This window comes from Anas acuta, chromosome 24 (genome assembly GCF_963932015.1).
Source record: "Anas acuta chromosome 24, bAnaAcu1.1, whole genome shotgun sequence".
Classification (NCBI taxonomy): Eukaryota; Metazoa; Chordata; class Aves; order Anseriformes; family Anatidae; genus Anas; species Anas acuta.
In genome coordinates, this window is record NC_089002.1 from 4,397,334 (window position 1) to 4,411,868 (window position 14,535).

A 14,535-nucleotide genomic window follows, 5' to 3' on the forward strand; every position below is an offset into this window, starting at 1 on the left:
CACCACGCCTTGAAGGGACTTTGGGCAAGGGCCTGGGCAGGGGGCACCTGGGCAGCACAGAGGGAAGGGCAGGGCCACAGCAAAGGACCTGCCCCATCTCCCAAGCCTCGGAATGGCTGAAGGAGTGCCCCGTTGACAGGGGCCAAGCGAGAGCAGCAAAGGGCCTCTGGCGTCAGGACGCGCCGTGCTCTGCTCCCTGCCACTTCCCCAAATGAATCCTGAGCTGCTCTTGTTATTCAGTGTTGTTGCAATACATGGTGAAGGACTTCCGTGGAAAGGCAAGACCTCAGGGACTTCCTCCAGTGGCGTCAGTGGGAGGCAGGAGGGCTCACCGGGCAGACGCGTTGCAACGGGGCGCGCTGGGGAGGCCATGGAGCTGCGAGTCGTCCTCCTGCTGCCGCTCTGCTTCCCAGGTACGAGGAGGGCTGGGCATGGCTGGGGCTTCCCATGGGACACCCGTCCCCAGTCCTGCTGCCTGCAGGGCCCTGCAGTGGTGGGACAGTGATACCGATACCGGCTGTCCTGGGGGCTGGGGAAGGGAAGGGAAGGGAAGGGAAGGGAAGGGAAGGGAAGGGAAGGGAAGGGAAGGGAAGGGAAGGGAAGGGAAGGGAAGGGAAGGGAAGGGAAGGGAAGGGAAGGGAAGGGAAGGGAAGGGAAGGGAAGGGAAGGGAAGGGAAGGGAAGGGAAGGGAAGGGAAGGGAAGGGAAGGGAAGGGAAGGGAAGGGAAGGGAAGGGAAGGGAAGGGAAGGGAAGGGAAGGACAAGCCCCACTTCAGAACACCCCACACCTGGCTCCTCCAGGCTCACAGCCCACGACAGCCCTGCACCAGCTCCCCTCTCCCTCACCACTTCTGGTATTCTCAGGTCTCCAAGCCCAAACAATTCAGAAGCTGAGCCAGCGCGAAGGAAGCAACCTCTCTGTGCTGTGTCATTACCCAGCAGAGGATGCGTACCGGGAAATGAAGTCCTGGTGCCGCTGGACAGATCAACGATGTCAGCTTCAAGTGGCAACAAGCGGCACAAGAACACACTTCTACACATACCGGGCCAGACAGGGGCACTTTACCATAAAGGATGACCCCATACACAAGAATTTTTCCATCACCATGACTGACCTCCAGGTAGAGGATTCAGGCACATATTACTGTGCTTACAGTCAAAGCTATGTTTTACTGAAGAGGATCTCACTGAATGTTTTCAAGGGTGAGTACCTTTTCCCCACGCAAACTCCAGTCCTGTCAGGAGGCAATGTCACTGCTGCCCCGCTCCATCCTCCTCCCGCACACAGCGAGCGGCTTCCCCTGTCCCCATCCATCAGCCCCTACCCTCATCCCCTCGCTCGCCGCCTTCCCTGCTTGCAGAGCACGGGGTGAAGGAGCCCTGCAGACCCCGCTGGCCCGGAGGCTCACGGCTCCCTGCAGCACTCCCCTAAGTGCCCTGCCTGGGCCGACAGACACAGCCTGGCCCAGGTGTCCAGCTTGTGCCAGGAGATGGATCCCCTCGTGCCCCACATTGCGGGTCAGACACCAGGTTTGTTGTTCTGCAGAGTTGCACAAGCTGGAGTTGGACAGTCTCTCTGTGCAGTGCCCATACCACAACCTGGGTTACCGCTCCGAAAGAAAAGCCTGGTGCCGAGCTGTAGGTCAGACTGGCAGGTGTGAACTCATGGTGAGCACAGATACCACTTACAGACGGGGTATCAGCAAAGGCAAGGAAGGCAGAGCCTGGATCCAGGATGACACCCAGAAAAGGAGCATCACCATCACCATGGAGAAGCTGCAGGCACAGGACTCTGGCGTGTACTGGTGTGCACTCTACACACCCAATGCAACCATTAATTTCACCCCGATAATGGAGGTCCGGCTCTCTGTGGCCAAGCGTGAGTACCTGCTGGCAGATTTTGGCCTCGCCTCCCCTGCTTGCTCTCCCTCCTGACCTGTGCCCCACCACCGAGAACCCGACCCTCTCTCCATCTCTGTCTCTGTGTGCACAAGCTTCTGTCTGCTTCTGCACAGGGCTGTTCAAAACCTCCCTGCTACCTGCAGATCTCTGCCAGGGAGCTTTTCTGCCTGCACTTCCAGCACCTCTGCCATGTCGTGGGCTGGGTTCATGGAGCAGGGCTCCTTGGCAGCTCCTTGCTTCTCCCTCCCACCTTTCCATCCTTCTGCTGCTTCGCCTGCTCCCGGGAGCTCCTGAAGACACGGGTCATAGTCTGGGCACCTCGTCTGTGTTGGCTGTCACAGCCCGCCCAGAGTTACACCCATGGTAGCAATGGCAGGGACGTTCAGATGGGGGATGCACAACAGCCCAGTAATTGTTCTTCTCTTCTTCTTTGTGATTGCAGGACGAGTTGCAACAACATTGTCAGGCACCGGTCAAAATTACCTTCCTGGCAACAGCACACAAGCAGGGTAAGGCCAAACCCCCCCCCCCCCAAAAAACAAACAAACAAACAAACAAAAAAAAAAAAACACCAAAAACCTATGTGAATGGACACAGACAAGCATTACTGATGTCCTGTCCATGGCAGTCCAGTCTTCCTGGGGGAGGCAGCCTCTGGGCATTGCAAAGACTCCCACTTACAGAGGAGCTGGGTGGGACAGGCGTCCTTACAGTGGACGACCTCTCCTCGTCCAGTTCCTGCCCAGAGCCTAATTACAAAGGGAGAAGTGGACAGATGAAATCAAGTCCTAGCTTCCTGGGAACTGCCTTCTCTCCTCACTCACTGCCATGTGGCAATGAATCCACATGGTCACTGTCACAATCTGCACTCTTTACCTTTCCTTATTTCCATGTTGTGTGAGGAAAGGATATTTTCAAGTTCTTGTAGTGTGGGAAGGGATAAATTAGAATATGTCTTGGGAAGAGGAGGCCACTTTTCGAAGTGTATTTGAAACCCCATTTCTACGGGGATTCTCCAGCAGAATCACAGAATGACTTGGGCTGGAAAGGACCTTAAGGATCATCTTGTTAACCCTTCCCACCATGGGCAGGGACGCCACCCACTAGATCAGGCTGCTCGGGGCCTTGTCCAAGCTGATGCTGAACACCTCCAAGGATGGGGCATCCAGAATCTCTCTGGGCAAGTTGTTCCAGTGCCTCAGCACCCTCTGAGGGAAGAACTGCCTCCTAACCTCTAATTGAAATCTCCCCTCTTTTTGTTTCAAACCATTCCCTCTTGTCCTGTCATTATCTGATTGAGCAAAAGGTGCTCTCCATCCCTTTTACAACCCCCTCTAAGTACTGAAAACCACAATGAGGTCACCCCAGAGCCTTCTCTTCTGTGTGCTGAACAGCCCCAGCTCTGTCCTTCCTTGTAGGACAGCTGCTCCGGCCCCTTGATTATCTTTGTGGCCCTCCTCTTGAGCCACTCTAACAGCCCCACATCCTTCTGGTGCTGGGGGACCCAGACCTGGACGCAGCACTCCAGGTGGGACCTCACCAGGGCAGAGCAGATGGGAACCATCCCCTCCCTCCTCTGCTCCTGTGGTGATGCAGCCCAGGATGCAGTTGGCCTTCCTGGCAGCAAGCTCACTGCTGGCTCATGTCGAGCTTTTCACCCACCTGAACCCCAAGTCCTTCTCCCCAGGGCTGCTCTCAGTGAGTTCTTCTCCCAGCCGGTCCTCATGTCCGGGATTGCCCCAACCCAAGTGCAGCACCTTGCACCTGGACCTGTTGAACCTCATGAGGTTCACGTGGGCCCACTCCTCCAGCCTGCCCAGGTCCCTTTGGATGGCATCCCTTCCTTCTGCTGTATGCACTGCACCACCCAGCTTGGTGTCATCTGCAGCCTTGCTGAGGGTGTGCTCGGTCCCACTGGCTGTGTCGTTGATACAGATACTGAGAAGGAAGGATGAAGGACAGCCTCTCCTTCTGGGTGAAGGCCTTTTCTCTTCCATGGGCTGATCTGCTCCCTTTCCTTTCTGTTTCCTTGACAGCTTATGGAGCTTCACCCTTCAGGCCCTCCTAGGATTCTTCATCAATAAGGTGCTGGTAATTTTGCTCCTCATTTTTCTTCAGAGAAGGGGACACTGGCCTCCCTCTTTCTTTCAGAAATGCAGGGCAGCAGAAGGCAGCCCTGGACAGCTGCCTGAGGAGGAAAGGAGCTGACGCCAGACCTGGGACCAAAAGGATCTCTGTTTCCAAGCCTGGAGACATGTCCTGAGGGAAATCCCAACCTGCAAGCTGTCGCCCCTGAGCTCCAGAGAACCCAGGCCGGCCTCCCCCACGAACCGAGGCCCGCTTTCTCCCCGGGCTCTTAGCACGGCAACTCCCGGGGCTCCTCAGAACAGAAACCAGCCCACACCTGGCAAACCCTGCCACGCGGCCCAGGCCGGGCTCTGCCACCCGCCCGCCAGCCCTGCCAGGGGCAGCACATTGCCACTTCTTGCCTCAGAGCTGGTGCAGCAAGCACGGCCTCACCCCAGAGTGCCCACACTTCCCTCACTTCCCTGCAAACCCTCAGAACTTCCCCATGGGACCCCGCACCAGGGCCCTGTGCGGTTGTTCCAGTCAAATAAACTGTGCAAAAGCCCAGTGGCTCCGTTTTGTTCCTCCAGCTTGGAACACCGCAGGCAGGCAGCCCACAGGCTCACTGCTGGTCATTGCATGGACAACGAGGGGACTGGCTGTGGTGGAGGAGAGCCCCAGGAGGCATGGCATGGAGAGGAGGCTCCCTGCACAGAGCCTGGCCTCCCTGCCACCACGCCTTGAGGGGACTTTGGGCAAGGGCCTGGGCAGGGGGCACCTGGGCAGCACAGAGGGAAGGTCAGGGCCACAGCAAAGGACCTGCCCCATCTCCCAAGCCTCGGAATGGCCGAAGGAGTGCCCCGTTGACAGGGGCCAAGCGAGAGCAGCAAAGGGCCTCTGGCGTCAGGAGGGGCCGTGCTCTGCTCCTGGCCACTTCCCCAAATTAATCCTGAGCTGCTCTTAATATTCAGTGTTGTTGCAAAACATGGTGAAGGACTTCCGTGGAAAGGCGAGACCTCAGGGACTTCCTCCAGTGGCGTCAGTGGGAGGCAGGAGGGCTCACCGGGCAGACGCGTTGCAACGGGGCGCGCTGGGGAGGCCATGGAGCTGCGAGTCGTCCTCCTGCTGCCGCTCTGCTTCCCAGGTACGAGGAGGGCTGGGCATGGCTGGGGCTTCCCATGGGACACCCGTCCCCAGTCCTGCTGCCTGCAGGGCCCTGCAGTGGTGGGACAGCGATAGCGATACCGGCTGTCCTGGGGGCTGGGGAAGGGAAGGGAAGGGAAGGGAAGGGAAGGGAAGGGAAGGGAAGGGAAGGGAAGGGAAGGGAAGGGAAGGGAAGGGAAGGGAAGGGAAGGGAAGGGAAGGGAAGGGAAGGGAAGGGAAGGGAAGGGAAGGGAAGGGAAGGGAAGGGAAGGGAAGGGAAGGGAAGGGAAGGGAAGGGAAGGACAAGCACCACTTCAGAACACCCCACACCTGGCTCCTCCAGGCTCACAGCCCATGACAGCCCTGCACCAGCTCCCCTCTCCCTCACCACTTCTGGTATTCACAGGTCTCCAAGCCCAAACACCTGGGGAGCTGAGCCAGCGTGAAGGAAGCAACCTCTCTGTGCTGTGTCCTCACCTAGCAGAGGATGAGTACCGGGAATTGAAGTCCTGGTGCCGCTGGACAGTTCAAGGATGTCAGCCTGAAGTGGAAATAAATGGCACAAGAACATACACATACACAGAACGGGCCAGACAGGGGCACATTACCATACAGGGTGACCCCATACACAGGAATTTTTCTGTCACCATGACTGACCTCCAGGTAGAAGATTCAGGCACATATTTCTGTGCTTATAGGAAAGCCTGGGAAAGATTTATTCTACTGAAGAGGATCTCGCTGAATGTTTTCAAGGGTGAGTACCTTTTCCCCATGGAAACTCTGGTCCTGTCAGGAGGCAACGTCATTGCTGCCCTGCTCCATACTCCTCCTGCACACAGTGAGTGACTTCCCCCTCATCACTCATCCATCAGCCCCTACCCTCCCATCACCACTCTCCGCCTTGCCTGCTTGCAGAGCACGGGGTGAAGGAGCCCCACAGACCCCACTGACCCCGAGGCGCACGGCTTCCTGCGTCCCTGCCCTAAGTGCCCTACCCTGGCTGATGGCCACAGCCTGGCCCAGGCACCCGGATCATGCCAGGAGATGGATCCCCTCGTGCCCCAGATTGCGGGTCAGACACCAGGTTTGTTGTTCTGCAGAGTTGCACAAGCTGGAGTTGGACAGTCTCTCTGTGCAGTGCCCATACCGTGACCAGGGTTACCGCTCTGAAAGAAAAGCCTGGTGCCGATATGCAGGTCAGACTGGCAGGTGTGAACATGTGGTGAGCACAGATACCAATTACACACGGGATATCAGCAAAGCCCAGAAAGGCAGAGCCTCGATCTGGGATGACAGCCGGAAAAGGACCATCACCATTACCATGGAGAAGCTGCAGGCACAGGACTCTGGCGTGTACTGGTGTGCACTCTACAGGCTCTACCCAACCATTCGTTTAACCCGGATAATGGAGGTCCGGCTCTCTGTGGCCAAGCGTGAGTACCTGCTGGCAGATTTTGGCCTCGCCTCCCCTGCTTGCTCTCCCTCCTGACCTGTGCCCCACCACCAAGAACCTGACCTTCTCTCCATCTCTCCATCTCTGTCTGCACAAGCTTCTGTCTGCTTCTGCACAGGGCTGTTCAACACCTCCCTGCTACCTGCAGATCCCTGCCAGGGAGCTTTTCTGCCTGCACTTCCAGCACTTCTGCCACATCCTGGGCTGGGTTCATGGAGCAGGGCTCCTCGGCAGCTCCTTGCCTCTCCCTCCCACCTTTCCATCCTTCTGCAGCTTTGCCTGCTTCTGGTGGAACCGAAAGACACAGGTCGCAGTCTGGGCACCTCGTCTGTGTTGGCTGTCACAGCACGCCCGGAGTTACACCCATGGTAGCAATGGCTGGGACGTTCAGATTGGGGGGTGCACAACAGCCCAGTAATTGTTCTCCTTTGTGATTGCAGGACCAGCTGTAACATCGTTGTCAGTCACTACAGGCAGCACTCAGAGTAACCCTCCTGGTAACAGCACACAACCACAGTAAGGCCAAAAGAAAGCCTCTGAGCTCGAACACAGACAAGCCTTACTGATGTCCTGTCCATGGCAGTCCCATCTTCCTGGGGGAGGCAGCCTCTGGGCATTGCAAAGACTCCTGCATACAGAGGAGCTGGGTGGGACAGGCGTCCTTACAGTGGACGACCTCTCCTCTTCCAGTTCCTGCCCAGAGCCTAATTACAAAGGGAGAAGTGGACAGATGAAATCAAGTCCTAGCTTCCTGGGAACTGCCTTCTCTCCTCTCTCACTGCAGTGTGGCAATGAATCCACCTGGTCACTCTCATTTTCTGCACTCTTTGCCTTTCCTTATTTCCATGTTGTGTGAGGAAAGGGTATTATTGAGTTCTTGTAGTGTGGAAGGGGACAAATTAGAATATGTCTTGGGAAGAGGAGGCCACTTTTGGAAGTGTATTGGAAACCCCATTTCTATGGAGATTCTCCGCAAAATCATAGAATGACTTGGGCTGGAAAGGACCTTAAGGATCATCTTCTTAACCCTCCCTGCCATGGGCAGGGATGCCACCCGCTAGGTCAGGCTGCTCAGGGCCTTGTCCAGCCTTATGCTGAACAGCTCCAGGGCTGCTCTCAGTGAGTTCTTCTCCCAGCTGGTCCTCATGTCTGGGATTGCCCCAGCCCAAGTGCACCTGGACTTGTTGAACCTCATCAGGTTCACGTGGGCCCTCTTCTGCCCAGGTCCCTTTGGATGGCATCCCTTCCTTCTGCTGTATGCACTGCACCACCCAGCTTGGTGTCATCTGCAGCCTTGCTGAGGGTGTGCTCGGTCCCACTGGCTGTGTTGTTGGTGCAGATACTGAGAAGGAAGGATGAAGGACAGCCTCTCCTTCTGGGTGAAGGCCTTTTCTCTTCCATGGGCTGATCTGCTCCCTTTCCTTTCTGTTTCCTTGACAGCTTATGGAGCTTCACCCTTCAGGCCCTCCTAGGATTCTTCATCAATAAGGTGCTGGTCATCTTGCTCCTCGTTTTTCTTCAGAGAAGGGGATGCTGCAGAAAAGAGGTAACCACACACCCACAATGGCAAAAGCACACCTGGGCTCCAGAGAAGCCCCAGGGTGGCACTTGCACGTGCTGTTTGTCCACGGCTCCCAACTGGGGAGCGAGAGGTGCAATGCAGTCACTTAATGCTCCAGAATGGATGAGCAGCCCTCCTCCACACGCTTCTCTCCATGGGCTGATGTCACTGAGGAGCCTGCCTCCCTCTTTCTTTCAGAAACGCAGGGCAGCAGAAGGCAGCCCTGGACAGCTGCCTGAGGAGGAAAGGAGCTGACGCCAGACCTAGGACCAAAAGGATCTCTGTTTCCAAGCCTGGAGACATGTCCTGAGGGAAATCCCAACCTGCAAGCTGTCGCCCCTGAGCTCCAGAGAACCCAGGCCGGCCTCCCCCACGAACCGAGGCCCGCTTTCTCCCCGGGCTCTTAGCACGGCAACTCCCGGGGCTCCTCAGAACAGAAACCAGCCCACACCTGGCAAACCCTGCTACGCGGCCCAGGCCGGGCTCTGCCACCCGCCCGCCGGCTCTGCCAGGGGCAGCACATCGCCACTTCTTGCCTCAGAGCTGGTGCAGCAAGCACGGCCTCACCCCAGAGTGCCCACACTTCCCTCACTTCCCTGCAAACCCTCAGAACTTCCCCATGGGTCCCCGCACCAGGGCCCTCTGCGGTTGTTCCAGTCAAATAAACTGTGCAAAAGCCCAGTGGCTCCGTTTGGTTCCTCCAGCTTGGCACAGCATGGGCAGGCAGCCCACGGGCTTGGTGCCGGGCAAAGCATGGGCAACGAGGGGACTGCCTGTGGTGGAGGAGAGCCCCAGGAGGCATGGCATGGAGAGGAGGCTCCCTGCACAGAGCTCGGCCTCTCTGCCACCACGCCTTGAGGGGACTTTGGGCAAGGGCCTGGGCAGGGGGCACCTGGGGAGCACAGAGGGAAGGGCAGGGCCACAGCAAAGGACCTGCCCCATCTCCCAAGCCTTGGAAATGCCAAAGGAGCGCCCCGTTGCCACTGGCATGAGGGCAGAGCATGACAACGGCCAAGGGAGAGCAGCAAAGGGCCTCTGGCGTCAGGACGGGCCGTGCTCTGCTCTCGGCCACTTCCCCTAACGCACCCTGAGCTGCTCTTGTTATTTGGTGGCCTTGCAAAACGTGGTGAAGGACTTCCGTGGGAAGGCAAGACCTCAGGCACTTCCTCCAGCGGCGTCAGTGGGAGGCAGGAGGGCTCACCGGGCAGACGCGTTGCAACGGGGCGCGCTGGGGAGGCCATGGAGCTGCGAGTCGTCCTCCTGCTGCCGCTCTGCTTCCCAGGTACGAGGAGGGCTGGGCATGGCTGGGGCTTCCCATGGGACACCCGTCCCCAGTCCTGCTGCCTGCAGGGCCCTGCAGTGGTGGGACAGCGATACCGATACCGGCTGTCCTGGGGGCTGGGGAAGGGAAGGGAAGGGAAGGGAAGGGAAGGGAAGGGAAGGGAAGGGAAGGGAAGGGAAGGGAAGGGAAGGGAAGGGAAGGGAAGGGAAGGGAAGGGAAGGGAAGGGAAGGGAAGGGAAGGGAAGGGAAGGGAAGGGAAGGGAAGGGAAGGGAAGGGAAGGGAAGGGAAGGGAAGGGAAGGGAAGGGAAGGGAAGGGAAGGGAAGGGAAGGGAAGGGAAGGGAAGAACAAGCCCCAGTTCAGAACACCCCACACCTGGCTCCTCCAGGCTCACAGCCCACGACAGCCCTGCACCAGCTCCCTTCTCCTTCACCACTTCTGGTATTCGCAGGTCTCCAAGCCCAAACACCTGGGGAGCTGAGCCAGCGTGAAGGAAGCAACCTCTCTGTGCTGTGTCCTTACCCAGCAGAGGATGAGTACCGGGATCTGAAGTCCTGGTGCCGCTGGATAGATCAACAATGTCAGGTTCAAGTGACAATAATTGACACAATAACAGATCTGTACACAGAACGGGCCAGACAGGGGTACATTACCATACAGGATGACCCCATACACAGGATTTTTTCCATCACAATGACTGACCTACGGGTAGAGGATTCAGGCACATATTTCTGTGCTTATAGGAAAGGCTGGCAAGACTATGTTCCACTGAAGACGATCTCACTGACTGTTTTCAAGGGTGAGTACCTTTTCCCCACGCAAACTCCAGTCCTTTCAGGAGGCAACGTCATTGCTGCCCTGCTCCATCCTCCTCCCGCACACAGTGAGCAGCTTCCCCCGACCTCATCCATCAGCCCCCACCCTCATCCCCTCACTCTCCACCTTCCCTGCTCACAGAGCACGGGGTGAAGGAGCCCTGCAGACCCCACTGTCCCCGAGGCGCACGGCTCCCTGTGGCCCTGCCCAAAGTGCCCTGCCCGGGCTGACAGCCACAGCCTGGCCCAGGTGCCCAGCTTGTGCCAGGAGATGGATCCCTCGTGCCCCAGATTGCGGGTCAGACACCAGGTTTGTTGTTCTGCAGAGTTTCACAAGCTGGAGTTGGACAGTCTCTCTGTGCAGTGCCCGTACCATGCCCTGGGTTACCGCTCCGAAAGAAAAGCCTGGTGCCGATATGCAGGTCAGACTGGCAGGTGTGATCTTGTGGTGATCACAGATACCACTTACCCACGGAGTATCAGCAAAGGCAAGAAAGGCAGAGCCTCGATCTGGGATGACACCCAGAAAAGGAGCATCACCATCACCATGGAGAAGCTGCAGGCACAGGACTCTGGCGTGTATTGGTGTGCACTCTACAAGCCCTACACATCCTTTCCATTCACCCAGATAATGGAGGTCCGGCTCTCTGTGGCCAAGCGTGAGTACCTGCTGGCAGATTTTGGCCTCGCCTCCCCTGCTTGCTCTCCCTCCTGACCTGTGCCCCAGCACTGAGTACCCGACCTTCTCTCCTTCTCTGTCTCTGTCTGTACAAGCTTCTGTCTGCTTCTGCACAGGGCTGTTCAACACCTCCCTGCTACCTGCAGATCCCTGCCAGGGAGCTTTTCTGCCTGCACTTCCAGCACTTCTGCCACGTCCTGGGCTGGGTTCACGGAGCAGGGCTCCTCGGCAGCTCCTTCCCTCTCCCTCCCACCTTTCCATCCTTCTGCTGCTTCGTCTGCTCCTGGTAGCTCCCGAAGACACACGTCGCAGTCTGGGTGCCTCGTCTGTGTTGTCTGTCACAGCACACCTGGAGTTACACCCATGGTAGCAATGGCAGGGACGTTCAGATGGGGGATGCACAACAGCCCAGTAATTGTTCTTCTCTTCTTCTTTGTGATTGCAGGACCAGCTGCAACAACGTTGTCAGTCACTACAGGCACCAGTCAAAATTACCCTCCTGGCAACAGCACACAAGCAGGGTAAGGCCAAAAACAAACAAACAAACAAAAAACCACCAACAAAAAGCCTCTGAGCTTGAACACAGACAAGCATTACTGATGTCCTGTTCATGGCAGCCCAGTCTTCCTGGGGGAGGCAGCCTCTGGGCATTGCAAAGACTCCCGCTTACAGAGGAGCTGGATGGGACAGGCGTCCTTACAGTGGACAACCTCTCCTCGTCCAGTTCCTGCCCAGAGCCTAATTACAAAGGGAGAAATGGACAGATGAAATCATCTCCTAGCTTCCTGGAAATGTAGATGTCTAACTCTTTGGGGTGTTCTCTTTGCAGAAATAGGAACCCTCAGTTTCTGTCCCAAAGCCAGTCTTGACTTCGTTTATTCTTGTCCTTGAATAGTTAACTGTGAAGCAATACTTGGCTAGTATTTCATTCTTCATTTGCCAGGTTGTTAAATGTAAAGGATTTTCTTTCCCCATTAGGTATCTGTTGTCATGAATACTACATCAGCACCCAAGAGTACAGTCATACATCATCTTCTAGTTTGCAAGGTGCAGGAAAATCTAGGAGGAAAAAAGCAGTACCTGTTTCAGAGAGCCTGGAATTGTGCTCTGAACTTTAAACAGTGGTTTGTTTTAAAGGGACAAATAGTAAGTTTAGCAAAAACTCAGAAGGCACAGCCAGTTACAACAATCAAGACAGAATTCCTCCCAAAGAACCTGATCCCCTCCTTCCAAGTACATGAAAGCTATTCCTGCCCCTTTTTTTGATTCCCGTTTGGTAATGGGCTACGCCAGCATCATACCGTGCTGTTATCTAACACTGGTAACTCCTTTGCTCTTCCTGCTTTAGCCAAGGTGTAATCACCTACATCATAATATCCACAGTCCTGCACCTCCTGCTCATCCCGGTAGTTATTATCTTGATAACATCATGCATCAGGCACCACAGAAAGCTGAAGAGAAGAGGTATGTGGAAACCGGTGATGCCTCATTTTTTATTCTGTCTTTCTCTGACCATCATTTTTCCACTCCAAGTGAGCTTATTCTCAACTCACTGTGCCCTGGAGAAGATAAGGCATGCACAGCCTGGGAAGCCTCAAGAGGGGCTCCTTGTTGTCACCTCCTCTCACAGTGAGTCAAAGCCACTCTCCTCCAGACATGCACAGAACGTGTCCTAACATTTCAGAGAAGTGAAGTGGGGGCAACGTGTTCACCAGATTCGGGGTAGATGGGTCCCATTGGCACACCCATTGCTTCATTCACTCGGCAATCCCAAAGCCTTTCCCCAAACTCTTGTAGCACAGACAATACCCATGCATTGTCACAGATTTCTCTGTTTCTAAAACCTATGGTTATGGTTCTTTGCAAAGGTAACAGGCAAGCAGAGGACATCTATGACAAACCAGAGGACACAACGCAGGTAAGGAAAGTGACTGATTTCCCACACAGCACCTAAATCCCTTACCAATAATCTGTAAGGAGCTGGCTGACCCATGGGATGAGGGCCTTGGTGCTCACTTTTGGTTGTGAGCATTAGGGGAAATGGCATTTAATGTCACCAGAGAAAGGAATGTTGCTAGATGGAGAGAAAGAGGGCAATGGAAGGTAACTCCACTGGGGAAAACAAAACAAACAAAACCAAACACGGTGGAGCAAATTATAGTAATTTCTGAGAAATGACTCAAAGACTAGAAAGCAAGGCTAGAAGATGAGGTTGTAACAAATATCAAGGAGAGGAGATGAAGGAAAGAATTTTCTGTCCTTTCACCTCTGTCATGACCAAAGGTAACATTTTACATGGCTTCTCCTTTACCCTAGGAAAATCTCGTTCCCTTGATAACAGCTGTGTCTTGGTGCTGAATCATGCTGACAGTTGCTTACCCTTTCTTTTCACAGCTTGAGAGCACTGAAAGAATGGAAACTCCCAAGGATGACAGCAAAGACCTAAAATATGTTACCCTGGACTTTAAATCCCAACGCAGCCCTGAGGAATCTCTCTACTGTAATGTTGAACCGGATCAGGCTCCCAAGAACCCCAAAGATGAAAATGTGGAATATGCTATCATTGCACACAGTTAATGAAAAAAAAAAAAAAAGAAGAAGCACAGAACCCCACAACAATCCAGCAACAGGAGGAAAGAACTGGAAAAAGAACTGGAATAGAAAGTGGGAATGGGGAGTAGAAAATGTGTGCATGGACACCAGGGAAAGAGCTATGTTTTTGCTGTCATGTGTATGTTGCCTATGCATTTTAAGACCTCTCCTGTTAGAGGCCAGAAGTGAATTTTGTCACAAGTATGCAGATTCTCTCAGGCCAGACAGAGGTGCTGGTTAATTCTCAGGATCCCTTGCACATTTGCTTTTTTTTGATTCTATTAAAATGCAGACTCTTATGGAGAGGCAGGTGTGAAGTATCCTTTTGAAAAAGAGCAGTAGCTGCCTGGCCATGGGTGGGTTTGGTATTTCAACTATATTCACTGGTAGAAGCTCTATCCCACTCCCAAGGGTTCGGTTATTATGGCCACGCAAACTTATTCCAATGTTCTAGGATTAAACTCTCACTTTGCTGCCATTGGGTTTTTCCTCTGCACAGCTTTCCAGCCACTCTCCCCCAAACCTGTAGCCTTGCATGGGGTTGTTGTGGCCAAAGTGCAGGACCCAGCACTTAGCCATGTTGAACCTCATCCCATTGGCCTCCGCCAATTAACCCAACCTGTCCAGGTCCCTCTGCAGGGCCTCCCTACCCTCTGGCAGGTCGACACTTCCCCTCAACTTGGTGTCATCTGTAAACTTACCGAGGGTGCACTCAATTCCCTCATCCAAATCATCAATAACAATATTAAAGAGAATGGGCCCCAACACCAGCCCCTGGGGAACACCTCTTGTGACCTGTCACCAGCTGGATTTCACTCCAGTCACCACCACTCTCTGGGCCCGGCCATCCAAACAATTTTTAACCCAGCAGAGTGTACCTGACCAAGCCATGGGCTGCCAGCTTCTCCAGGAGAATAGGGAGACCATGTCAAAGCACTGAGGTCAGGGTGCCAGGAAATGACCACCAAGATGCGTGTTTCTGCAGAAAGGAAGGAAGGGAACAACGTGGTACTACATCAGAGGAATGGAGAGGGCACTGGGGT

General features: G+C 55.0%; 2 protein-coding genes across 2 annotated transcripts in view; both read left to right on the top strand.

Annotated features, from left to right (window-relative positions):
• Positions 1-13,795, top strand: part of LOC137843921 (polymeric immunoglobulin receptor-like) — a 28,497-nt gene extending 14,702 nt beyond the window's left edge. Inside the window, 4 exon segments of the mRNA XM_068659724.1 lie at positions 11,346-11,421; positions 12,249-12,364; positions 12,769-12,818; positions 13,295-13,795. Coding sequence (XP_068515825.1) covers positions 11,346-11,421; positions 12,249-12,364; positions 12,769-12,818; positions 13,295-13,477 — 425 coding nt within the window. The 3' untranslated portion in view covers positions 13,478-13,795.
• LOC137843917 (uncharacterized) lies at positions 65-8,561 on the top strand. Its single transcript, XM_068659719.1, has 6 exons — positions 65-413; positions 864-1,202; positions 6,212-6,544; positions 7,005-7,080; positions 8,005-8,110; positions 8,324-8,561. The coding sequence occupies exons 1-6, from the start codon at positions 212-214 to the stop codon at positions 8,378-8,380; spliced, it is 1,113 nt and encodes a 370-aa protein (XP_068515820.1). The 5' UTR covers positions 65-211; the 3' UTR covers positions 8,381-8,561.
• Positions 13,796-14,535: the final 740 nt, after the last annotated feature.